The 27968-nt window shown below is 40.7% G+C and overlaps 1 protein-coding gene across 3 annotated transcripts in view; it reads right to left on the bottom strand.

Moving 5' to 3' along the window:
- IQUB (IQ motif and ubiquitin domain containing) overlaps positions 1-27567 on the bottom strand; it is a 47348-nt gene extending 19781 nt beyond the window's left edge. The window contains exons 1-8 of one of the 3 annotated variants that reach the window (XM_044995550.1): positions 27467-27567; positions 24212-24954; positions 23401-23535; positions 21210-21377; positions 20923-21098; positions 20494-20649; positions 17489-17699; positions 11591-11766 (exon numbers count right to left, since the gene is read on the bottom strand). In XM_044995550.1, the coding sequence (XP_044851485.1) occupies positions 11591-11766; positions 17489-17699; positions 20494-20649; positions 20923-21098; positions 21210-21377; positions 23401-23535; positions 24212-24950 (1761 nt within the window). In that variant the 5' untranslated portion in view covers positions 24951-24954; positions 27467-27567. Of the gene's footprint in view, positions 1-11590; positions 11767-17488; positions 17700-20493; positions 20650-20922; positions 21099-21209; positions 21378-23400; positions 23536-24211; positions 24955-26959; positions 27202-27466 lie in introns of those variants that run through there. The other 2 variants (XM_044995540.1, XM_044995559.1) reach the window with 2 other exon arrangements.
- Positions 27568-27968: the final 401 nt, after the last annotated feature.

The raw sequence follows: 27968 nt of genomic DNA, 5'->3' as shown, positions 1-27968 counted from the left end.
ATAACTGAAGCAATCAGGTGTGTGGTTTACCCCAAGGTGGTGGGCATTAAAGATATTCCAGAGGTAACTGCTGGCTTTGAAAGAATGGGGTTTGCTAACTTTGGTAGTGACACTGATGGGATTCATATGCCCATAGTTTACCTCCTCAAGTAGCAACGAGTACATAAACCACAAAGGGTACTACTCCATTGTTATGCAAGCACTAGTGGACCACAGCGGCAGATTTATGAGTGTCAATGTGGTCTGTACAGGAAAAGTTCAGAATGCCAGACTTTTTCATCACTCAGGAGTCATGGACAGACTGGGATACTAGTGCCACCAAATGACATTGACATAAACAATGTTACTGTTCCCACTGTTATTTTGGGGGATCCTGTGCACCCTCTTTTGCCTTGGCTTCCGAAACTGTACCCTGATTTCAGAGATCCTGGCAAAAAAAAGGCTTAATTACACTCTCAGCAGGTACAGAATGGTTGTTGTATATCCTTTTGGCACATTAATATCACATTGGAGGTGTTTACAAACCCATTTGGATGCCAGTGCAATTAATGCTTGTGACAGTCTATACTATTATGGTCACCACTTTTAAAGGCTATGATAAGTTTTGTACAAAGTATGTCTTGTGAAGTATCATTTGAAAAGTCATAATCTGCTGAGTATTATTGTCTTGTAAAATGTGCATATCAACATTGTATAGGAAGTTATAATATTCTACTATATATCATTGTTAACATGCTCCAAGGGCCAGATAAGCAGGTCCAAACCAGTTTTTCAGAGACAAAGACTCCCTGGTATCCCAGCCAGGTGTTAAAGAGCAATCATCGGCTTAAGCAGCCATTCTCCAGCACCGGAAAGGTGTAAACAAGAAATTTACATTTAATCTCAGAGACTGTTTATACCTCACATAACAAGACCCTGTTTGTCTGCACCCCAATGGGGGGTAATCCTCAAAGAGGAGAGAGGGTATAAGAATGAGAGACAATGGCCTCCACCTCACCTCTCCTCCTTCCATGTCTCTGCTCATGACATCTATGACTCTCAGATAACTGAAATAAGGAGGAAGTGGTCCCAGGCTGAAAGGAGATGCAGACTGTGAAATCTATAACAGTTTATGATGAGACAAAACCTTTGCTTCTAAATTCACTTAGCTTGTTAAATTAGATATTAGTTTGTGTATTACTCTTTTATTTACTTTAGTAACCAATCCTGACTTTTAAGCATTATCACTTATAATCACTTAAAATCTATCTTTCTGTAGTTAAACTTATCTTGTTTTATCCTAACCACTAAATTTGGATTAGAGTGTGTGGGAAACTCCATCTGTGATACCAAGGCTGGTGCAGATATAATTTTCCTTTGCTGAAATGACGGACTTACCATGAGTTTGTATTGTCCAGGAGGGTACTATGCAGTACAAGATGCACATTTCTGGTGTCAAGACTGGGGCAAAGAACATGCGGGAGTCATCCTGTATGTAATTCATGAGTGGCTGGTCAGAGTGCTTGTGTTTAGCTGTGGGTGAATTTACATGCTAAAGGCTATAAGCAGGCCAGTAGCGGATGTTCTGACAGCAAAGCAATGTAAAAGGCATCCTAGGCTAGATAATTAAGGGCACATAGTTGTTCAACAGTCCAGGTTGTACCCTGGGGAATGTCACAATGCTATCCAAATTACTCTGGCTTGCGGTGCTCTTCACAGCCTTTGTGAAGCCAGAAATGTGCCATTTCCCCCTGAATGGACCTATGACAGCGAGGGGATGCTGAACTGGTACTCTCAGCCAGAAAATGCAGCTACCACTGCGGGAGCTGGTTGTACCCAGGCAGCAGAAGTAAGGGATACTTTGTGTGCTCACATTATGGACTTGCATGGCCCAGTGGAAGAGGGGGAATAGTACTTGTATGAATGTGTTTTTTTGTGAGGGAACAATTGGCTCATTGGAGGGGCAGTGCATGGGAGAGGGACAGTCTTGATGCCATGCAATATAAGTCACAAGGACATGAGGAAGATGAGGAAAAATGAAATTGTATGTGGTTCGGGGATTCATCACCACAGTGAAAGCCACGAGCCTGTGAGTTTTAATCCCAGCTCTATCACTAACTGCTATGAAGTGTTGAGCAAATCACTTAGCCTCTCTGTGACTCAGTTTCTCTCTCTGTTAAATAAGGATATTCATACTTTCCGATCTGCAGAGCAGGGTTCTACGATTTAATTAGTGTTTAGACAGCATTTTAAATGGGTAAGGCAGTAAAAACTTCTTACTGCCTACTGCACATGAGTGCTAGGAGGATAAATTCATGACATTTGTTAGGCACTCTGATAGTATGGCAATAGGGGCCATATAACAAATGTGATTAGTGCATATTAGGAACTAAAAGCCTGTAAAGTTTTATTTTACGAAACAGTTTAATTTTCAAGTTATGTAAGCACAAAAAAGCAAAAATAATTGAAAATAGGACTTTATAATTGCAAATTTGACCGATTCTTAACTATATCATCACTAGGTATGGAACTATAATTAAATGAGGTATTGTGTGGGGCTATAATTAAATGAAGTACAGCTAACTGGAACTGATGGTCTGGAGCCAAAATTGATTAAGAAATCTGAAACGAAACAGGACAGGTTCTATAATGAAATCCTAAATCTTTGAATTAGAGCTGGTAAACTCCTGCAAAACTGGAAACAAGCAATTTTTACTCTACCATGACAGAAGGTTTATTACTTTGTTTTGTCATGCATGCATGGTACGACAAATCCTTTAAAAATGTTAGCCTGTATCATTAGACTCCAATGCCAAAAAAGCAGTCAGTTCTCTAATATTACACCAAGACAGTTGGTATATGCATTCAATTTTTGGCCACCTCCCCACTCCCTCCAGTTAAAAACTTGACCTTTGGCTCTCCTAGTTTGAGACTTGTTGTGTCAGGAAGAGTTAAAGTGCAAGGTTCACTTTAAGAAATGCTGATTACAGCTAGCTGAGACAAATTTACAAAACACTTAAGTGATCTAGCAGTTTTATACAGTGCAGAAGGTCTCCAAAATCCGGTCACCAAATCTACAACAGCAGGGTTAGAAAGTATGAAAATCTTGGTATAATCTGTCATTTTGGAATTTCTAATGATATTGTAAAATGGTACTATAAAAATGAAATGATGCACCTAAATGAAACATGCAGCTCCTCACTGAAGAAATATTAATGTCAGCAGTATGAAAAGCAAGATTGCCAGTGCTTGAGAATGAATCTCAAGCTCGCTGATTTCAGGCTTGTTTTCATGTACTCAAGATTGATGCAAGAAATTTAAAACTTCCTGATTTTTTTCTAGCTCTCTCCTGCCTTTTAGTTTGCTGGCAGCAATGTGGAATTTGCAATAATCCCTGTTATCTGAATTGCTTCAGAGAGCAGGACTACTGTAATTGCACTCTGCTGCCAGCACATAAAAGCAAAGCGGAGCATCAGAGGAGAGCAATACAAGAACACAGGCATGAAGAGACAAAAGAAAAGAAAAGGGAGACAACATAGAATGGATGCAGAAAAGGGGGTTGACAAACAGTACAAAGCCTGAAAACTATGAACACCATGAGCAACAGTAAATAACAATAGTCATATAGCTCCTCCCTGAAGCACTCTCATGGGTAAATTATTTTTATTGCTGTAAGGTATTACCTTTTTAAAACACATACATATACAACAAATGAAGTCCAATTTAAAAAGAGAGAGAATGGATTTGGAAGGGAAGGTAATAAATAGAAGGCCAAGAGTGGTCATTCTAAAAATACATTAGTCTCTAAGGTGCCACAAGGACTCCTCGTTGTTTTTATTAAAAGCACTGTAACAATTAAAATTTAGAAGCAGGAAGGGATGAAATGAGAAATATTTCGCAGGGGAGCAAGTTTCACACCCAAGACTATTGCAACAAAAGTGCAGTCGCCTGTAAACTTCAAATATGATGGTGTGATCTTTAAATGGCAGGTGGGGTGCAACTGCGGTTACATGTCAGTACAAGGTTCAAGCACCAGGCCTATAATGCAGTCAGGCCTAGTCCATGAGAGGCAGACAAATTAAAAAAAACCCACATAGCAGTATCATAAGAACACTGTAGTTAACAGTGCTACTGAATTGGGAATAAGCAAAAAAGATGGAGAAGCCCAAGTGACAGCCCTACAAAGAAGGAATTAAAATAATCAAGCCCAATATTCACAAGGGCATTTATTACTGTTGTTAGGTTATCATAGAGACAATGTGGGTGAAGTAATAACTTTTATTTGACCAACTTCTGTTGATGAGAGGGACAAGCTTTCGTGCTTACACAGAGCTCTTCATCAGGACACTTTGGTTATCGTGACATAAATATGTAACCTGCACAAATTCTGAAATTAAAGAAAGAAGCATTTCTGTATCATATCAAATGCATGGCTTTCCACAGAAAGAGCACAATCGACACTGATGCCAACATTCTAAACTCAGTCACTTCCTCTCAAGGAATTCCCTCAACAAGTGAGGACACAAAAGAACAACCGTTTCTACAAAACAGCAAGACTGGTATTCCCAGTCTAAGGAGGAGAAGCATTCAGCTGGTAATATCAATCATTTTCCCAGAGCAGAAACTAAAGCTGCAGGGTCCCTGGGTCAAGAGACATCCAGTTTTGCATGATTAGCAAAACAAGAATATTCTAACCCTTTGTCCAGGGATCATCTCATCAACAACATGAATACCTGGAGTAAAACCATTTTTCAATATGGCCATTCTGTGGGCACTCTCCTCAACCTGCTAAAGAAACATCTACACTACACACTCAGCCCAGGTCTGTGGTACCTGAGCTGGGGGACTTGGTGTTTCCAAGCCCATGTTTGAGCATCCACACTGCATTGCAAACCTGGGTTTACAATTGCTGGACCCAGGGGTTTCACAGTTGTGCTAATGCATCCATATTGCACTACACAGACCTTTGGGTCTGTGGCCTGACTTGTGTCCACACTGCAAAATGACAGGGCTTGGACATGAGCCATAGCAGGAGTGGGGCTCTGATCCACCCCCCTAGCAGGGTCTTAGGACCTGGGGCCTGAATGCTTGCTGGCACAAGTCAGACCAATTTGTGTGTGGACGGAAGAGGCGTTGGGTCTCAAACTTGAATCAAAGCCCATGCTTAGTGTACAGCATACATACCTTAAATAAACTCAAGGAATTATTCTTCCAGGAAATCCCGTGCTTTGACTGATCTGAACAATATCTGTGGGAACACCAATATCAGTGTTGACACAAGATCAGAGAACTCAGTCATGGAATTCCCTATTAGATATGATGTGGCCCACACACCAGCAGAACCATAAACTTTTATCTTGCATCATGGCCATAGGAGAAGATAAGAGATGGCCAGACGTTCAAATAACCTACTGCAGATACTGGTTTATCTCATGCATTTCCACAGTTATACTGCACCTCCCTTTCATTCACCATGAGGTAGGTGAAGCATTCAATATCTACCTGGAACCAGCCATGCCAGACTGGACCTCTGCATCATTAGCCAACCAGATTTCAGTGATCCACACCAATGTCTGGATAACATTCTACACAACGATCAAGAAGTAAAGTGAAGTTATTCAAAACAGACCTAACATTATCCATTCAAAAACTCATGCAGGAAGAGCCTATGCTACCTGTTTCACTCTAGCCACATGAATTCTTCACAATCTGAGTCAAAGTTATTTGCCAGGAAAAACTTTTGCCATCCTTGAGACTCACCTGCTAACTCCCTTACCCACGTCATTTTCCCCACAAGGAAACCTTTCATCTACCCCAACACTAAAAACACAAAAAGCAGGAATTCTGACTCTCATTACCTCAGTGTCTCATAAAAGGGAAATTACGATGAAGAAAACTCATACCCCCAAACATTCCAAACAAAAGAAAAACCACAAAAAATAAAACAAAAGTGGGGGACAACTCACTAATTCTTCACTTAAAACATCAAAAACCAAAGACGACTTTGCCATAGACTCACAATATAGAAATTAAAACAAAAAGTTATTCATAAACTCAAACAAACATAAAGATTCTCCAGAAACATAACCATTTGGGGGGAAGAGGGAAAAAGGAACAAACAGGTAATGGGAAATAAAATGCATTTGCTGACCTCAGCTCCCTACTCCCTGCCACAAATCAGGGTACTCTGAAGGAATAGCCTTTTTCTTTGCTCTCCTGAGTTAACCATGGAGCTCCTGGGCATACAAGTAGAAACTAAAATACACAAGATGATATTTGGGAACAATCTTCTTACACTTAAAAAAAGAGGGGTCTGCAAGGAGGAGACTATAATGGGTTTAGACTGAAAGCCTACATTCCAAGGAGGCTGTAAACTCTGCTGGGGAAGAAGCAGTGTACTATTTCATTAGAGAGCCACTGTCAGAGCACTAAATAGACTTAACATTAAAAAGCAGAAGTAATATAGATCACTCATTTTTTAGCCGTATTAATGCTCAGAGAGGAGACTGAAAGGGTAAAAACTCAAGCTTTTGATACCAATTCCATGATTTTACTTAGCTACTATCCTGATTTTTGCACTCTTGAAAAAGAGCAATATTGAGTGAGCCTACAGCAGACACCAATGTAGCAAAGTTATAGACTCACCTACTAATTCCCATCAACATTTCAAATTAGCTGTTCATAATGAGAAAGGTCAAATATATTATCTAATCAGTATCAGCTGAGCAGTTCTCTTGCTTCAGCTCATAAATGTTAACTTGAGTACTCAACAGAATTCTACGTTCAGCAAAAAAAAAAAAAGACATTGAATAGCATGAAGTATTTGCTTCATACAATATTGCTATGCTTTGTTTTCAATTAAAGATGTTAAACTGCAACCAAAATTCAAACATTTGAAAGTTATATTGAAATATTTCTGTTTTGTAGGAGGCTAGTAACATCTGAAAGTGGATAAATTAACTCAACATATTACTATATTACTATTTCTTTTGAGTTCGGCCCCTTGCTGGCCCTTTTCTGCAGCCCAAACTCCCGTCCCAGCCCTTAACCCCCCTCCGCATCCAAACTCCCTCCCAGAGCCTGCACCTCCCCTTGCACGCCATCCCCTTGCCCCAGCTATGAGCCCCTCCCCCCCCCGCACTATGAACCCCTTGGCCCCAGCCCCAGCCCAGAGGCCCCATCACAGAGTTTGCACCCCCAGCTGGAGTCCTCACTTCCTCCCACATCCCAACCCCCTGCCCCAGCCTGGTGAAAGTGAGTGAGGGTGGGGGAGAGTGAGTGATGGAGGGAAGGAGGGAGGGAGGATGGAATGAGCAGGGGGCGGGGCCTTGGAGAAGGGGCAGGTCAGGGCAGGGCCTCAGGGAATGGGCAGGGCAGGGGGTGGGACAAGGGTGTTCGGTTTTGTTCGATTAGAAAGTTGGTAACCCTATTTCTACTTAAGGGGAAGATTAGGTCTTCACCACCTCTAAAGTCTTACACTGGATAAAAACTGATGACGACAAACTCTGGGCCAGATTTTTAGCTAATGTAAATCAGCATATGTCTGCTGAAGTCAAAGTATGTAGAGTTACTCTATCTGAGAATCTGACTTTCTGATTCCTAGGCCCACATTATCAACACATGGATCATGGAAGCACAGGCACAAAAATGCAAGCAGTTACATAAGTAAACCAGCAACTAGACTCACATCCAGATAATTAAGAGCCTGACTTCCCTTTTGCCCCTGCCCGCCCTTGTCCCACCCCCATCCCAACCCTTCTCCAAAGTCCCCGCCCGACCCCGCCTTTTCTCACCCCATCCCTACCCCCTTCCCACCCCCATTCCACCCTCTTTCCCCAAGTCCCCACCCCTGCCCTGCCTCTTCTCCACCTCCTCCCCTGAGCGTGCCAAATCCCTGTTCCTCCCCCTCTCTCCCAGAAAGTCCTAAGTGCTGCCAAACAGCTGTTAGGCGGCGGGGGGACGGGAAGCACTGGGAAGGAGGGGGAGGAGCGGGGATGAGGCATGCTGGGGAGGGGAGAAGAAGGGGAACTTGGCTGGTGGTGGGTGCGGAGCACCCGCTAATTTTTCCCCGTGGGTGCTCCAGCCCCGGAGCACCTACAGAGTCGGCACCTATGGCAGCCATGCAATTATGCATGCATTTCTTCATATGTAAGAAGGCTTCTATCTTTGGAAAAATTGGTTCTCAAAATCTAGAGCTGGTCATGGAAAATGGCATTAAGGCCCTGTCTTTTACTGAACTCTTCAAATCTTGATTTAAATCAAGCTACAGAGAATCCACCATCTACTTTAGTTCAAACCAGCAAGTGAACTATGCCCCAGGCTGCAAAGGAAAACAAACAAAAAAAAACCCAGGGTCTCTGCCAATCTTACCTGGGGGGGTGGGATTCCTTCCTGACCCCAAATATGGAGATCAGTTAGACTCTGAACATTTGAGACCCACCAGCCAGATGCCTGGGAAAGAATTCTCTGTAGTAACTAAGAGCCTTCCCCATCTAATGTCACATCTACCATTTAATGAAATCTTTAGATTTACTGCACTTGGACTCACTGTCAGCTTGGTCTTAAAAAATAATGTAAGAATTCCTCTAGTTAAGTAAAAGTACAAGTACATTGTTTCTGATAATGCAAGCAACAAAACCAAGGAGAATTTTATAATGTCACCTTTGGAGACCAATGCTGATCAAAAATCTGTATGTCTCCCAGCAAATTCTTTATTTTTATCTTTTCAATAAGCTTCACATATAACAAATGCCAAATAAATCTGTCTGATAGTGTTAGATTTCACAAACACCATGTTATGTAAATTTACATAAAGTATCAATAGTAGCCACATAAAAGAATTGTAAGATAAAATTTACCCCAAAGCTTTAGCAGCAAATGTTGTATTAAAAAAAAATTAATATTAATGACATTTCTCTCTCTCTCTCCTTGATTTCTTTGTTGTACTTTCCCCGCTTTTATATTCTTGTATCAGTGTTCCCCGTAAGTAGGTTTCTAACAAACTAATTTTTTTGTAATGTTAAATCATTTTTTAGGTTTTCCATTTATTTTCTTTCACCTGTTCTCTCTCAGATTCTCTCTTCTGATTCTGTCTCGCCTTTCATATTATTTTTCTCTTTCCTGTCTACATCTTCTATCAGTATGGTTTATTATACATTTTAAATATCTTTTTGTTCCTTCTTCTCATCTCTTCATTTGTTGAAAATCTACTAAAAATCGTCCTCTCCCTTTTCACATTTTCTCTCCTTACCACATCCACTTCTTAGGTAACCTCTGCTAAGTTTCAAAAGGCCTTCACTTGGCCCAAACATGCTCTCCTGTCTCATAACAGGGCTGAGGTCATCCCAAAGAATCTCTTCTCCACTTGCCTCAAATTGACAGGGTCAGAAAAACACTGAAGAGTGTCTGCCAACTTCATGCAGTATTATGGTTGTCAGTCACTCTACTACCTTAGTACTTCTCTGTGCTTCACAGCTGTTTAAGCTTTTCTGATCCATTTGTAGAAAGCAACAGAATATTACTACATCTCTTAGCTAAGAGTAATGAATATTTCTAAGCGCTTCATGCTGAGTCTTAACATTAACTTATCTTTATGTCATCTCTGTTAGGTATCATCCCCATTTTATAAATGAGAAAACTGAGGCACAGAATGGTTAAGTTACCTTCCTAAAGTCAGACAGGAATAAAATCCAGGGATGAAAACCTGCCCCCACTGAAGTCAGTGAGAGTTTTGACACTGAGTTCAATGAGGCCAAGATGTCACCCAAGCTCTCCTGACTTTCTGTCCTGTGCATTGAACCACAAGTAAATCCTTCCTTCCAACTAAGAGGCAGGAATGTCTGGCAGCTGCAGCCTGTGCTGCATTGGGAACCACTATTATGTCTGGTTCCTGCAGAATAAAATGTTTAGAGCGAAGAACAGCTAACAAGTCATTCTTCTCCTGAGCCAAAATTCCAAGGTAATCTGTGGTTGCAAAGAGTTATTAGTTACTACAAGAAGTCTTACAGATACTGTGAATAGCTCAGAACCAAGTATCTTATATGAAGGAAATTTGTTTTTTATTTAGTTAACCAGCATGATGGGAACTTAAGTGAAGAGAAAAAGGAGACATAGCTATATAATACATTTGCTGATTGTTAAATGCATCCAATAGTAATTTTTGAAAAAAAAGTGTATAGGTCACTTTGGAGTTTCGAATTCCATTGTCAACCTTGTTTTTGAGGAATTTATAATTTTGTCATTTTAATTTGCTTGATGCTGAAATCTGCCATTCAGCGCCCCACTCCAGAAAAAAAAAGTATTTGTTCCTCCCCACCAAACATTTCATTTAAATTGGTTTGGCCAGTTCTTTGTAGGGTTGTCAACTTTCTATTTTCTGAAAACAGGGTACTACAGCAGGAGTGCCAGAACCTTCCCCTGCCCCACCTCTTCCCCCACGAGGCCCTGCCACCTGCTTCACCTCTTCTCTTGAGGCTCTGCCCCTTCTCCACCTCTTCACCCAGCCCCCAGCCCCTGCTTGCTTCTCTCCTCCCCCCATACTTCCTCATCACTCGATCCTCTCCATCTCCCTCCCCCATCTGGGCTCCCTCTGCTCCGGGGCTGGGCTTGGAGCTGCAGCCCCTGACTTGGAGCCTGCCTGCCCATGAGATGCAGGTAGGAGGTGGCCCTGTCTGAGCACACCTGCAGTAACTGGACTTTTGGTGTCCCTACACCTGACTGGACACTGTACAGGTCCCCTTTCAACTGGACTTTCTGGTTGAAAACCGGACAACCTTTGTTCTTTGTTTTATGCTTTTTACACACACACACACACACACACAACCCAACAAACAAAATGAAATTTTAGAGGCACCTAAGCCATCTTTTGACAAAATGCAGTAACTGATTTTTCAAGATACACAGTAGCTCATACAGTATATCAAAGGGCAGGATCAAGCGCTTATTCATTAGTTTTGATTAGTGACACTGGGTATTTTGGAGATAGAAATTAATTGGCAGAGTTATTTAAAGTTTAAAAAAAGACAATGCATTTAAAGTAACTACTTTTCATGTATGAGTTCCTACATGATAATAATGTATACTGTACTGTGCAAAAACTAAAATAGCACACATTATCCTGACATACTGTGTCAGCTCTAAAATTATATGCATTCTGTTAGGGCCTGACTTTGTATCACTGATGTCTAAGAGCAGAATTAGGTCCTTTATGCAGAATATTCTTATAGGGCAAAATTCATCAACTCAGAGTTAATGTCATTATTATACTATACTTATATCTTGCTGTGCATAGAGTGAAGTACAGATGGTAGGTTACATGATACATTGTTCTCATATCTCTTCAAATAACTAGATAAGTTATGAAGTAAGTGGCAGCTTGAACTCTGTGCTTGGGAAAAATTAAGTGTTCATTAAATTGTACCAACATGAATAAAGACTTAAAAACTGTAACTAATGAGACAATTCTATTCTCTGACAAACATGTAAATGTCTGCACTATGCATAACTGGTCAAGCTAATTACAGTGGTTTACTTTTGTCTGCTAGTTTGTAAATGATATTAGGTTTTTGAACTTTGGGTACATTCATGTTCAGATTGCAATTACTTCACTGACCTTATCCAAAAAGAACAGTATTGCTTTTTGCTGGTTCTCTTCATCTGCATTTAGTTTGTGTCTCCCAATGGAAGCAATCAGCTGTGTCTCTTGTTCTAAAAGTGCACAGAGGGCTGCCTTTCTTTCTGCTCCAGCAAGAGTGCTGTTAATGCGCTCAATCTCCTCCTGCCTCCATACTATATTAATTAAAAAAAATATGGATTTTAAAACTTCTAAAAAGTTTACCAGCTGGACATTTTTGCTTTCACATTCTGTCAATATGTATTTATTTTTCAATGTTTAATGCCAAACTTTAAGTTTCCTAACAAATGACTTGTACATTTTAAAGTTAGTTATGCACATTTTTCATGCAAATTAAACAGCATAGAGATGGATCAAATTATGATATAGATATGCTATGTACATTCATCTCCCCAGAGCTGCCACCTTGTGCTCCACAATCTAAAATTTTATTAAGAAAAGATCCCTAGGCCTTACATTTGTGAAGAAAATCTTCAAAATATGAATCAAGTGTAACTGAAAAAACCGAATTCTCCCTGAGTTTGCAGAGAGCCTGAAACAATAGTTCTGAAAAGTGTGAACAATTCCGATTCATTTCAACGAGGTATTAATGCAGATGTCCAATGAAAGTTTAAAAATTTATATTAACTGTTTCATTGCTGATCAAAGCATATAAGAAATCAAAAACCGTATATTATGAACATCTGCCCAAGTTACCAGAAGTGATATCTCATTTTGGCATCATTAGTGTTGATGCATAGAGTCCTACAATTTCTGTCCAATCAAGAAGTCAAGCCCAAGAAACCTAGGGACATCAAATACCCATTGAGGTGGAGTCAAGCCCAGACAGTCCAGCAGAGTCCATGCATTTATTTGAATCCTTTTGAGAGGAAGTCATGCCCAAGGAGTCCGCCAATGGAACTCAGCTGAGGACTCATGATCCTGTTTTGAACATTTACAGAATATACTGTACAGTGGGCAGAGTTCCATTTGTGGGCAAACCTAGGTAAAATACCAATACTTCCTCCTTCTTCCCCCTCCCCCCAATAGTTTGATCCCTGAACATAGATATTGTGCACCAAAATCATGAGATAAAACTATGACAGCATGTAAATCATATTGCACAGCTGAGAATCTGGCCTTCTGACTCATAGAACCACATTATCAAAATGTAGAAACCCAGGCAGCAAAATGTTGGAGCAACTGCAGCACTTGAATATACAAGCGAGGCAACTGTACTAACTTGTTTAAACAACTATTACATATAGATAGATAGATAGATAGATAGATAGATAGATAGATAGATAGATAGATAGATTATAGGAATATTGGGCTGGATGGGACCTTGAGAGGGCATCTAGTCCAGTTCTTTGCACTGAGGCAGGACCAAGTGAGGTTAGATCAACCCTGACAGCTGTTTGTCCAACCTGGTCTTAAAAACCTCTAATGATGGGGATTCCTCAATCTCCCTTGGAAGCCTATTCCAGTGCTTAATTATCCTTATAATTATAAAGTGTTTCCTAATAGCTAACCTAAATCTTCCCTGATGCAGATTAAGCCCATTACTTCTTGTCCTACACCCAGCGGACATGGAAAACAATTGATCCTTGATCTCTTTATAACAGCCTTTAACATATATGAAGACTGTTATCAGATTCCCCGTCAAGTCGTCTTCTCTCAAGATTAAAGATGCTCAGGGTTTTTGCGTTTTTAACCTTTTCTCATAGGTCAGGTTTTTTAAGGTTTTATCATTTTTGTTGGTTTTCTATGAACTCTCTCCAATTTGTGCACATTATTTCTAGTATAGCACCCAGAACTGTACACAACACTCCAGCTCCAGCCTCACCAGTGCCAAGTAAAGTAAGACTTTCACACAACACAGCTGTTAATATACCCCAGAATTATATTAGCCTTTTTTGTAACTACATCACATTGTTGACTCACATTCCATTCGTAATCCATTGTAACTCCCAGATCCTTTTCAGCAGTATTACCACCTATCCAATTATTCCCAATTTTGCAGTTGTGCATTTGAGTTTTCTTTCTTAAGTGAAGTACTTTGCACCTGCATTTACTGAATTTCATCATGTTGATTTCAGACCACTTTTCTAATTTTTCAAGGTTGAGTTGAATTCTAGCCCTGTCCTCCAAAGTACCTGCAACCCCTCTCAGATGGGTGACATGGGCAAATTTTATAAGTGTTCACTCCACTGCAGTATTTAAGCAATTACTGAAAATACTGAATAATACTGGACCTAGTTCAGACTCCTGCAAGACCCCACCAGACACTTGTATGCAGTTTGACAGTGAACCATTGATATCTACTCTTTGATTAGTCTTTCAACCAGCTATGCACTCATCTTATAGTAATTTCTTCTAGACCACATTTCCCTAGTTTGCTTATGAGAATATCATGTGTGTCTGTGCCAAAAGCCTTACTAAAATTGGGATATATCATGTTTACAGTTTCCCTGCATCCACTAGGCCAGTAACGCTGTTAAAGAAGGAAATTAGGTTGCTTTGGCATGATTTATTCTTGACAAATGTAGGCTGGCTATTGCTTATAATCCTATTATCCTCTAGGTCCTTACAAATTGATTGTTTAATAATTTGTTCCAATATCTTTCCCGATATTGAAGTTAGGCAGGCTGGTGTATATTCCCTGCGTCCTTTTTGTTCCCCTTTTTAAACACAGATACTAAGTTTGCCCTTCTCCTCTCCTCTGGGACCTCAACTGTTCTCCATGAGTTCTCAAAGATTATCGCTAATTGGTTCCAAGTCTGCTTCAGATAGTTCCTTAAAGTAGCTTAGGATGAATTTCATCAGGCCCTAAATATTCTTTTACCTTTTCTTTCCCTATTCTAGCTTGCGTTCCTTCCCCCTTGTGGTCAATATTAATTGTGTTAAATATGTGGTCATAGTTAACCTTTTTAGTGAAGGCTGAAGCAAAATAGGCATGAATAACCTCAAACTTCTTGATGTTACCCATTATTAGCTCTCCTTTCCTGCTAAGTAGTGGGCCTACACTTTCCTTTGCCTTTTTGTTGCTCCTAATATATTTATAGAACCTCTTCTTATTGCCTTGTATGTCCCATGCTAGGTGTAATATGCACATGCACATCTATCTTGGCTTGTTTTGTACTGCCCAATACCACAGTACATACATACATACATACATACATACATACATACACACACACACACTTATGAACTTTTTTCTGTTCCTAACAATATCAAAATGTTTTAAAATGAGATAGTGACTTTTCTTTATGTATTATATAATCAATCTGGAATTTTCTTTGTGATTTTTTTTTGCAAAGTTAAGAATTCTCTACATACATAAAACCTATTCCAAAACAGTTACACAACAAAGCATACGTGTGTCAAGAAAACAGTATATAATGCATACTTACTGAGGGAAAAAAAATCTAACATAATACCCTATCCCAGGAAAAAGCTGCACAAAGAAAAGGTTTATTCACTTCTTATCTTCAGCACCTTATGCTTTTTCATTGTAGAATATTTCAACTCATTGCCTTAAGGCTCCTTCTGCTATAGTTTTAATGCTAGGCTGCCTGACAAGTCCACAGTATCCCAAGATACTTCTAAGAGCAGCCATTTTAGTCAACAATAGCATTGCATAGACCAAAGCTTCATATACCACAAGGAGGTAGCAATTTAAAAGACAAAACTAATAAATATAGCAAGCAAGGTTGTGTTTAAGAGACTAAAAGGTGTTTAGATACAGTTATTGGAATTGTCTAGATTCACCTATTGATTCACTGGGAATAGGCAACTTGTTTAAAAATGCACCTTGTAGTGTAACTGCTTTACAGATATTGAGGAATCTCCAGTCTTTAACTATTCCCATATACCCATTTTACATTTTAATAATAAAATTGCCTTACTAAAATATTATATATATTATATAAAATAGAGCTTGTTTACTATTCAGGCTCAAAAAACAAACAAACAAAAACCGACAACAATTCTAGCCAGTTCTGGCTAACCCTGTAACAAACCACCCCTGTTGTGATCACTAGCAATGCCCTTCACAGATCTTTAGAGGACAGTAATCTCATTCCATTACTGTCACAGTGATTTAGCTTGTATAGTCTGTTGACACTGTAAGAATGTGAAAGTACTTCTAGCTGCAGGTAGAAAAAAAAGTGGTTCCTAGAATCAGTAAGCTCTGTTATGAGGTGAATGACTGCAGGTCACTGTATAGAGAAGCAACTAGTCAACAAACAAACAACAAAAGCAAACGGTCAATAATTTATATAATGAGTGATTTCTTTCCAACATATGATGCTAAAGACATTTCAAGTAATGAAATTTTCTTTTACATTGTTTGTACTGGCACAAACTTCTTGTGTTACCTAGATACTACATTCCTCAACCTGCACAGCTAAGGATTTTATTTGTGAACCAGATGGTATTTAAACTAAACAAAAGAAACACTTATATAACCACAAGTTTCAAATCTAAAAATAGAAAGACTCATTCAGGATTTCAACTCTGATCTTTGCTGGTTCTATCTCAAATAAGCCTCTTAAAAGAAAACCAAGTGGACTGGGTCACATTGCTAATTATGAAAGAGGTTTTAAAATAAATGCTATAGGGCTCCAGATTCCAAACACAAGCACTAACAATAAATAGCCAAGCTTTTCAAAATGACTTGCGATTTTGGAGTCCTCAATTTTTGGGTACCTAACCTGTCACACATCTTTCAGAAGCCTGGTTTAAGAAAGTGCTGCATACTCACACTCTGAAAATCAGGCCACTTGAAAGTCTCATATTGGCTGCCCCAAAACACCCACAATCACTAGTCATTTTTGAAAATTGTGGCCAATAACATCAATACCACTTGGCACTTGAACTGCAGTTTATCCTTTCAGACTCTTGAAGTGTGGCAGAATCAGTGAAACAGATGCGAGTAGAACTCAAGAGTTTTTAGCTCCCTATTTTGAGTTCAGTTCATTAGACAATGCTGTCCCCATCACCACTTGAGCCACAGAAGTAATGTTATCAGAGGCTACCAACGGACCACAACAGTCTTATTCAATGTGAGAAATTTTAGAGGAATTCCTGTAGTTTCATTATATGACAACATTTGCACAAGGCCAGTTTTTAGATATTGATTTTCTTCAGAAAGGCATGCACTGATATTCTCGGTGTAATATCTGTATGTTCAGGTCATTCTCCTATTGCTGTTATAGCAGGCATCTCTCTGCAGCACCTACTTCATGTTATTTCAAGGGAAAGTTATAAAGGTCTTGTCTATACTAGCAGATATGATTCATTTCAGTGGGGGATAAGTGCAGGATACTAAGAACAAGTTCAGTAAATCATCAGAGGGAAATAAAAGAGGAGAGGAGAGGAAAAATAAGATTAAAAGGACATCAGAGGATGAGAGAAGATGAAGAAAATGTGTATGTTGTCTTTTGAGTTTTGGCTAAAATATCACAAACCTCTGTGGCAGTTAATTCTGAACTTTGGACATTAAATCTGCATTTTGTATGGATTTATTTTCAGCTATTTAAGTGCATCACAGTTATGTTAACCTTATTGCATTACAAACAAACAAACAAAAAATTCCAGTTCCTCCACCTGGAGTTAGCAATAGAAATGGATGAAGACAACAGTAAATCTATCAGATAGCACAATATCAGCTGTATTTGGTAACCTGATTACTTCCTAATATGAAACAGAAAATATTTGGCTGCTAGATAGTAATTTACTTTTAAAAGTCCTTCATTTTTAAAGTACTTCCATTGCAAACTGAAAAAAGTAATAGAAACATTTCCATTGACATCAGGGATCTGTAAAAGTTTATTTTTAACAAAACCTACATTTGAGGCCTGGGACAATTTGAGAATGCCTCTAAGAAAAACTTACATTCTAAAGCATGGTAAAGTAGTTCAAAGTCTTCCTTTGTTTTAGGATTCAATCTTCGCTCACGCTCCCTTCTCAATCTTTCTTCCTTCTCTCTTTTTTTCCTTAACTCTTCTTGTGCCTCCCATTCTAACCGCAACCTTTTTTCTTCTCTTAATTTCTGTACAACATTTATGGCATGCCATCGTCGGAAATAAGTCTGTAATACTATTACCTAAATAGAGTATAAAACAGATGAATAATTATCCATTTAAAGTACAATGCCAGAAATTTTGATTTAAGTAGAAGAGAAATTTGTTAGAAATTACAATTTTGTTTAAAATGTACAAAAACTAAATCATGACTTTCATTGTACTCCGACCAAGGTAGATGGTAGTTCTGTTATTGACTTCAGTGAGAGCACAATTGGGCCCAAGTATACCACTGACCATCTAGCTTCAAATTATCATCATATATACCTGACTTGTGATTATAAAAAATGGCTCTCTCATGATCTTACCTCAAATTCCTCCTCAAAACTCTCCTTTGCCACGCCAAGATGCCTACAGAAAACTTGCCAAGGATTAGGCCGCTGGTATACTGAAACCACTGCCTACTATATTGACCAATACTGTCTCATTGTTTCTCTGTACTCCCCCAATGTGTCTGTATCGCTCTGTTGTCTTATACATAGATTGTAAGCTCTGAGGCAGGGACTTTTTGTTCTGTGTTTATACAGTGCATAGCACAATGGGGTCCTGATCCACGACTATGGCTCCTATGTGCTACAGTAATACAAATAATAATATATAAAAATGTGCAATAGCATGTACAATGGGTACAATAGGTAAATATACTTGAAAATTTGGCCTTTTACACTTTGAGAGAAAATAAAAATTTAATGGAAAATCAACTATATTTTGTTCGTGAACTAGTGGTTAAAGTGTGACTACCAAGGTTATGTTCAGGGTATTAAAGTAAGAGAGCAGTCCTGGTGGTTGATACATAACCTTTTAAAATTCTCTTTGCATTTGTTAATGTACTTCCTGAATGCATGCAAAAGAATCTCACAGTGCAGACACCACCATCAGTTTGGGTAAACAGATTTGCCATGACAGATGGGGACAGACATTAGAGGATAGAGTTTGCTGCTGAAGATCTCCGAAAGTAAAGAAGTTCTTGGTGCGAATATCAGTCTAAGGCAGGGATCGGCAACCTTTGGCACGTGGCCCATCAGGAAAATCTGCAGGCAGGCTGGGACGGTTTGTTTAACTGCAGTGTCCACAGGTTCGGCCGATCGCAGCTCCCACTGGCCGCAGTTTGTCGTTCCAGGCCAATGGGGGCTGCAGGAAGTAGCGTGGGCCGAGGGATGTGCTGGCCGCCACTTCCCGCAGCCCCCATTGGCCTGGAACGGCAAACCACGGCCAGTGGGAGCTGCAATCGGCCAAACCTGCGGAAGCTGCAGGTAAACAAACTGTCCTGGCCCGCCAGCAGATTGCCCTGATGGGCCGCGTGCCAAAGATTGCCGATCCCTGGTCTAAGGAGACCCTTCAGTAGACCCGAGGAGACAAAAACTGGCAAATTGAAGCTGGCACCTGTGCACCTAAGAAAACATGCAGTCAGCCTGGGGAAGGGATTAGGGACATGGAGTTTGGCTCTAAATGTGACAGCTAGCTTGTGGATAGATGACAAGAACTTGCAGCACAAGGGGACCTGCAACTAGACTGAGAAGAACATAAATCCTAAAGAGACTCTCAGCAGATTCCACTACATCATGTAACTCCACAGGACTGCTCACCCAGTTCAGCTTCCCCTCAATGAATAAACTACATTTATGGGAGAGTAGATACATTGTAAGAGTTTTTCAGGTACAGTGCTGTAGTATCTTTTTGTTTGTTTTTAAAGAGTTGATTGTACGGCGTTTATGAGAAAACAGAAACAAAGACTAGATTTTTTTCTCTCTAGCAAATGCACTTGGATGAGAGGATATAGATATGCAGAATTCAAATATTTATTAACAAGTACATCCAGTAAAGACACATGTTCTAGAGAAGTTCAGATAACCAGCTTTCCACAGAATCTCAATTACATTAACAAAGAACAAGATACAGCATTGTATATGCCAGTTTGCAAGTTTTAACAATATAATAAATTATGGGGCCAAAAATTCAGACCTAGCGTAAACAGACATAACACCATTGATTAAATGGAGTTACATGTGCTTTCACAAACACCAAAACTGGCTTGTAATATTATGGAAGAAATCTTCAAAAATGCCTACCTTCCAAGGGAAAACTGGAAAATGCAACTAAAATTAGTTGCATAATTCCATTTGTACATCCTTTAATAATTTCTGTAAGGGCTGTTAAAGAACATACTAAAACGAACTGCAGGCCTAAGGGGGCAGTCATGTATTCAGGGCCCAGTTCCGCAAGGTGATCACCACTCTCATTGACCAAAATCATAATACTGCCTAGCTCATATATAACACTTTTCATCATTACAAAAGAGTCAGTGGGGAAATGGAGGCCCAGAACAAGGAAATAACTCAGTAGCAGAGCCAGGAACTGAACCCAGATTTCCAAAGTTCCAGTCCAGTGCTCCATCTTAGTAGACCATGGTGCCTCCATGAATCAATTTGTGGAGTCATGTATACCTATGCATACAATTTGCCTAACTAAAGAAACTTTATGAGAAAGCTATGAGGAAATGAAAACATGTTTAGACAAACTTCTATACATAGCAGTTGGGATGTCACTCATTCTGAGAGAGAAACCACAAAGTCTGCAGATCAAATTTCTCAAGATGTGCAGTAACTAATGATGATCTCAATGTTGTTAAAATACAATGCTGATAACACTGTAAATTAGCGGATACATGCTTTCTCCCTATCCCACTGGCAATCATAAAAATAAAGTTTAAAGATTAACAGGCATTTTTGCCATTCATCTTTAAACACATTCTTTGAACACTTATCCCCCATCATATGTATAATGTGTTGCTTTACAGATAAATGGAGAACAACTTACTGCATCAAGTCTTTGTTTATGATATTCTTCTGCTGTAAGATATGTTCTTGGTTCTATTAGCTTGTCAGTCATGTTTGACACATAGAGGCCAATTTTAGTCATCTGTGTGGAGGTTGTATTTCTAGTCTGTTGGCGCTTATTTTTCTCCACAATGGTCTGGAACAAAAATATAGTTTATGTTAAAATATGACATCATAACAACCTATACTGAGGATTTTTGTATTTTTTTCAATTAAACTGAAAGTTGGCTACTTAAAATCATGCAAGTTAATCTTATTAACTATTTGTTTTTAAGTTAAACTGCTTATTTTGATATTTATTTCCAATTTATGCTCAATTATTTCTCCAGTCAGCTTAATATCTGACAACAATGTCAATATTCTATTCTTAGCAAAAAACGTTCTAAATGAAAGACTGTTAAAAGATTACCTGTGTCTCCCTGCAAAATACTTTAATTCCTTTGTCACATCGTTTTTTGGGTACTGTTTGTGATCCTGCATTATGAAATTCCACACCTGTTACCCTATGCTTAAATCCTCCCAGAAATGGTTTACGATAGGTAGGCCTTTCAATCTCTACTGCTACATCTTGGAATGTGTCAGAATCTGTTCACATATAAAAATCATTAGATACAATTGTATACTAGTCTGTAAGTAATCTGACTACAATTTCACACAAATATTAATATTAATACATATTTGAAAAACACTGTTGACCTGTTTGCACTCTCACAGTTATGACATCAGGCATGTTGTAGTCCTGCTGCAATTTAATTGCTTTGATTGGGTACTGTTCTGGATCAAGAGAGAACATCTCAATCTGGATAGTGCCCTGAGGCCTAACTCCAATATCCATTAGAGTCTCACTATCCTCAATTAGCCTCCCTAAAAGAAAAAAAAATTAACAATGTAAGGTGTTCTTCTCTAATAAATGAGGATACAGTTAAGAATTTTCCTCAGGAAGAAAAAAAACTACAGATGATTTTAGTGAAACATATAAAAGAATAATCATGGTGTTTTGAGCCAGTTTGACGCTGACTTTAGGGAAAGTTTGTGGTACTTCTGCCCCAAAAGATGTCAGATGTAGCACTGTTACCATCACACAAAGAGAAAAAAATCATTCATATTCACTTTCTAGAAAAAAAGGCACACCAATTCAAGTATTTACTTATCTTATTTGTTAACATTAAATACAACTAAAATTCTAGCTTTTACATTTAGTTACTCTTTGCCCGCCTTGAGGATTTAATGTATTAGTAAAAACTCTGCTGAATGACTTAATACATTTTAGTTTTAATATGAAAACTAAAAATAAAAAGTCTGGGTTACACAGATAACCAAACATGACAGCACCTCTATTCTAAAACATACTGAGAATGCCCTCACTCCAGTCTCCGATGATTAAAATTTGGTGGCTAGATTCACCAGTAGGAAAGGTAAAAGCAGACAGAATTCCATGGGATTTAAGTACTTTGGAACATTCTATCCAGAAGCAATAAATTTTCAAGTTTCTTGTGACTTTGGCTGCCCAACTTAAGACACTTTACAGGCTATGTGCTCAGCACTTTCTCAAAGGTGTCTCCAGTTGGGCAGCCAACAACTGGGACACACAAACTAACTAGTTACTTTTGAAAATCTTGGACATAGTATTTTCTATTTAATATTTCTGTTTACAAACTTGCTAATGTTTGTGCAGAATTGCTGTGTGTGCACAATAAACAAACTGGCCAGAAAGCTGAAATACACTGGATATTCTGCTGCAGACCTCTGGTTTAAACACTAACGCAGATTAAAATTAATGAAAGATTGTATCAATGTACTTGAAATGGTTTATATTTCTTTAATGGAAAGATGTTACTAAAATACATGGAGTTGAGCCCTGGGTCTGTTAGAGGGTCTCCATTGGTTTTGACAAGGTGTTTTAATGCCACTGTAACAGGTTTTAAAAGCCTAGCCTGCCAATTCCATTGTTGCCCAGCATTGAGCCACTCTGTGCTGCTTTTTGGTCATCTCTGCTCCTGCAGATCCTCCATGAAAAAAGAAGGAAAGGAAAGGAAAGGAAGAAAGAAAGAAAAACTGACTCAAGCAGCAATTTTTGAGAAACAGATGCCAGGAAAACCACCTTCTCTGTGTCACTGCCACAAAGGAAAAAATTAAGGATAGTAATTTTCCAGAGCAGCCTCTACCACTTGGATCTTACTATTTTCTAGTTCCTGTAACCACAAAACACCAACTTTTTCCTTTCTAGTCCTACCTAGCTCTCTGCTACTAAATCAGACTTACTCTAAGTTTTCTGAAGTAGAAAAAAAAAGGGTCTGGAACTTTCCAAGTTTGGTGTCCACCCTGAGGTAATATTTTTGTGAAATGTTTAAGGAAAATAACTGGACTATAATAATAAAACACATATTTTCATCATTAGAAAAATATTAAGATTTTGTTTGGTTTACCAACAAAAAATGTTTGAAGTGTGGTTCTTCTGTGAGGAGTTGATGTAAAAATGCAACTTCTTATTCAACAGACCTGTTCCCTGTGCATTCAGAGATATATCTACTGACTGAAATAAATGTTTACTGCTTTTTGTCATGCAGAGACAAAGCACTTAAATGAGTGTGAGCTGAATCCTATTCCTTCAGGGGTAAAATTATTCTTGGGGTAATTACACTGATTTCAATGATCTGACACCAGGCCTGTTAAATGTACTATATGCCAGAAATACATTTCTACTAAAGAGTACAAAATAAGGTCCTGATCCTGCAGTTGGAATCACGTGATCAGACTCCTTTACTCATATGGAGCCCCACAGAAGTCTACCTTTGATGATCCAATTGCAGGATCGGGGCCTAACCATTTATTATTTTTAATAGGGCTGAAGAACAAAGGAAGCTTTTAATATATCCGTGATACGTACCTTGAAACATGACCTGTAAGACATCCTGTGGTACTTTTAGCTGGGATGCAAAGCATTGCTTGAGCTTTCCTACAGTTTGGTCAATGTTAAAAGCCATTGTGATCCTCTGGATATCAGGAACCAACATGATTTTAACTGAGGAAAATAAACAGAGATGCCAATTCCTGTTACATTAATTAAAGGATTATAAATATCCTTTTATTTAGATTGAAAAAACTGCATCTCAGCTCTTGCAATATCCATAAGGCACTTGTCTCTCCTCCATCCATATATGCTGCATGTGCATAACAGTGTACATTTTATATCTATATATAAGAAATACATTTATATTATAAATGTTATATTTAAAATGATTTACACCTAAATTATAACATGTAAACAAATCAGAATGTAGAACATAACAATGGCAGCACCGTGTGATCTTGAATGCCAATATGATAGAACTGCTCAGTTTATTTTGTGGTTCTCAATGAAGAGAACATTCTAAACAGAGAAACAGGGATCAATATATAAAACACCTTTCATTTATTCTACACTTCGCCACCATGTTAGGAGTAAAATATTACTTTAATCGGTTTGTTTGGTGTTCCAGCAGGTGGATATGGTAGAACACAATTTTTATTAATATAATATGGTTTAAAGTTGATTTTTACATCAAAAATACCAAATATTGGCTGGAGTCTATGTTGCCTCAATAAGGTTATGAGAAAAAGCCAAGAAACCGTTGGCAAGTTGTGAATAAATATGGTAACACAGCTTTTGTAAAAAGATGGCAGTAACAATCAATTTTTATGAGTGGCAAATTTTATACCTGTTGCTGTAGCATTTGTCATCACTTCTGGCACTGACATCTCAGATTCCAAAGCCTCCAGTTGCACCCTATCTAAGTTGTATATTTCAGCTGCTAACAACTTAGTAAATGTTTCTGTAGTAATTTGAGAAATTTCTTCAGTTATTTCAGTTAATGGAGTAGTTGGCTCAGATACACCTTGTTCACCTTTTTCAAGCAATTCTTCTTGATTACCTACAGCAAGATCATTTTCCTGTTCAAGAGCTGGTTCCTGCCCTTCTACACTTGTCTGCTCTTGCTCCTCAAGAGCTGGTTCATGCCCTTCTATGCTTGTCTGCTCTTGTTCTTCAAGAGCTGGTTCCTGCCCTTGAGGCTCTGGAGCAGGTTCCTGCTCTGGTTCCTGCCCGCGAGCCTCGGGAGCTGGTTCCTGCTCCGGTTCCTGCCCGCGAGCCTCTGGAGCTGGTTCCTGTTCCGTTTCCTGCCCGCGAGCCTCTGGAGCTGGTTCCTGTTCCGTTTCCTGCCCGCGAGCCTCTGGAGCTGGTTCCTGCTCCTTCTGTAGTCCATCCTCATTTGATTGTGATGCATCTGTCCTTGTTTTCAGAAGAACCGATGCCTCTGCAGTGCTAATGTGATCAGTCTCTGTATTGTCTTCTGCTTGTGGCTTTATGTGTGTGTGTTCTATCATTGGCTTTTCAGTGTCTGATGCTTCAGTTTTATCTACTTCACTGTTGCTATCCACCACCTTCTTTGGATCAGCCATTTTCCTGAAATTTAAGATTACCTATTTTTAAGCTTGCTGCATGAATAAGCATAATAATTCACAAACTTTTTAAATTTATTTTAGAATTGCATAGTGGTGCCTATCACCAAGCATATGGGTACTTTAAATCACCAAACACACTTAACCATGTCTATCACTATACTGCCTATTTAATGGTGGCTTGGATCTTTGGATCATAAAGAAAAGCATTACCAATCCTTGCAACAGCGGGCTCAAGACATTCCCAATTGTTTTCACTAACCGTAGGTAAGGCTACGAGTCTGTTATGGAGGTCACGGATTCCATGAGACTTTCTGTGACCTCCGTGACTTCTGCAGTGGCTGGTTCTGGCTCAAGGGCTGCCCGAGCCAGGCAGCCCCTGGGCTAGCAGCAGCAGTTTGGGTGCATGGGAAGGCGCTAGGGGCAGAGGGTGCGGGGGGCGCTTACCTCAGGGTAGGGGGCTCCCACTCGGATGGCCCTGCAGCTCATAGGTGGCGGAGGGGGAAGGCTCCGCGCTGCATGCTGCCTGCAGGCCCTGCCCCCGCAGCTCCTATTGGCTGTGGTTCCCAGCCAATGGGAGATGCGGCAGCCAGCGCTTGTGCCCATCCGCCACCTAGGAGCTGCTGGGATGCAGAGCTGGCTAGGGTGCCCCTGCCAGCCTTGGCACCCTTCCCCTCCCAACACCAGCAGGGGTCCCAGGCCACGTGCCGCGGCCCAGCTCCACCCTTCCCTGCACCAGCAGGAGTCCCAGGCCGCGTGGCACAGCCTGGCCCACCCCTCCCCTGCAGGGTCCTGGGCCACCTCCCACAGCATCCACGGACCGCCCCCCCACCCCGGTGCTGAGCACCCATGGCCCCCCATCCAAGTTTTAGTCACAGGTATTTTTAGTAAAATTCATGGACAGGTCATGGCCTACACATAAGAGCTGGAGTAGGGCCATGCCGCTGCTTCTGGGAGTCATGTGGATCGGCCCCAGACCCTGCTCCCCGGCTGGAGTGCTGGAGCGGGGCAAGCCCCAGACCCCACTCCCCAGAGGGAGTTTGAGGGCCATCTTTAAATGGCTGGCGGGCTGGATCCGGCCCACGGGCCGTAGTTTGCCCACCCCTGATCTAGACCATTCCTGACAGGTATTTGTCTAACCTGCTATTAAAAATCTCCAAAGATGGAGATTCCATAACCTCTCTAGGTAATTTATTTCAGTGCTTAACCACCCTGACAGAAAGTTTTTCCTAATGTCCAACCTAAACCTCCCTTGCTGCAATTTAAGCCCATTGCTTCTTGTCCTATTTTCAGAGATTAAGAACAATTCTTCTCCCTCCTCCCTGTAATAACCTTTAATGTACTTGAAAACTGTTATTACGTCTCCTCTCAGTCTTCTCTTTTCCAGACTAAACAAACCCAGTTTTTTCAATCTTCCCTCGTAGGTTATGTTTTCTAGACTTCTAATCATTTTTGTTGCTCTTTCTCCAATTTGCCCACATCTTTCCTGAAATGTGGCACCCAGAACTGGACACAACACTCCAGTTGAGGCCTAATCAACACAGAGTAGAGCATAGCCTAGCCATTAGTTGGTAAAATCCCCCCCTCGTACAATGAAGACCTCACAGAGCAAATTTCACTAGAGATGGTAGCCGCTTATAATTTCCTTCTCTGATACTCAACCCATGATGTGGGCCAAGTGAACCTGAATCCAGTCTATTTTCATAGCAAAATACGTAAAAAACACCTTATGGTAAGAGAGACAATGGAACTAATGCAAGCTGGAGTCACCCTTTTGAAGAGTGTTCAGTCAGTGAGACCTTGCTAATGGGCCTAAGGCAAAGGAACATCTCTTTTGCATCTGTTATGTGCACAGCACAGGAACATTCTCTGTGCTACCCTGGAAAGAGCTCAGAGTGACTTTCCCATGAGCTGTGCTCTTGCCTCACTATTAGCCTCAGTGGATCTGCAGGGGTGTGCCAGGCTCCTGCTGTGGAACCTGAGGACATTTTGATATAGTGTCACGGTACCTTGATGCTCGATGGGCAGTCACTGTACCAAGCTCATGACACAGGATGCCAATGCACCCTCGTGTTGCCTCTGCACCGCTCCCTTGCCATCATGCAGTTGAGATTTCCCCACCAAGCCCCGGCCATGGTTTTATTCGGGCATTGGGACTGCGGGTTGTGACCCTATTACACTGTCCTGGGTCAGCAGCTGATGAAGTACAGCCCCCAAAATGCACCATAGGGCCTACAGCTCCCAGAATGCACCGCAGCCCCCGAAGCCCACAGAGCCCATTCTACAAATACAGGTACAGCCGCTAGACTCTAACTCCCTGCATGCACTGCGCCGCTCCGCCGCCTTAGCCCCTACCGCGGGAGCGGCGCGCGGCATGCTGGGAGCTGTAGGCGCTGGCCTCCCCCTTTTGTACACCTAGCGCTTCCCGCAGCGGCTCCGCTCCTCTATGCCGGCTGCCGGCGCCGCACGATTCCCTCACCCGGGACTGGTTTATACCCCGACTCGAGGCCCTTTACCTCAGCCCCGCGTCCCGGACAAACCACCTCTCTCCCCCAGTAGTCTTGAGCGCCGGTCGGTTGTCGTTGTAGCCATGGCAACCTCGAACGCCACACGTTCTCGCGAGATCTAGGGCGGAGGGGAAGGAAATGACAGTGAGGGGGCCGCGCAGGGTGGGGCTAAGTGAGAGAGGGTAGTGCAGAGCGGAGCCGGCTCCCCGGGCTGGGTCCGGATTGACACCAGCTCGCGCTACGCTAGGGGCTGCTGCGTCTGAGCTCTGCACCAGCTTCTCGTCACTAACGCAAAGGGGAGAATAGGGGCCTGCAAAAGGCCGGGGCTCGCTCCTGGAGCCCAGCGAGCTTCTCGCTAAACAGGGCCGGCTTTAGGCCAATTCCACCAAATTGGCCCCACGCCTAAGAGGGCCCCGCGCCCAGTGGCAGGGCCGCCGGGCGGTGAGGGTGCAAGTGGTCGAGAATCCCTTCCCTGGCTAGAGGCTCCTTTTTAATTTTTACTCAGCTGGCG

This window comes from Mauremys mutica, chromosome 1, assembly GCF_020497125.1.
Source record: "Mauremys mutica isolate MM-2020 ecotype Southern chromosome 1, ASM2049712v1, whole genome shotgun sequence".
In the NCBI taxonomy this organism is placed as follows: Eukaryota; Metazoa; Chordata; order Testudines; family Geoemydidae; genus Mauremys; species Mauremys mutica.
The sequence above is the reverse complement of the archived record's forward strand: the minus strand, read 5'-3'. Positions and strand labels throughout refer to the sequence as shown.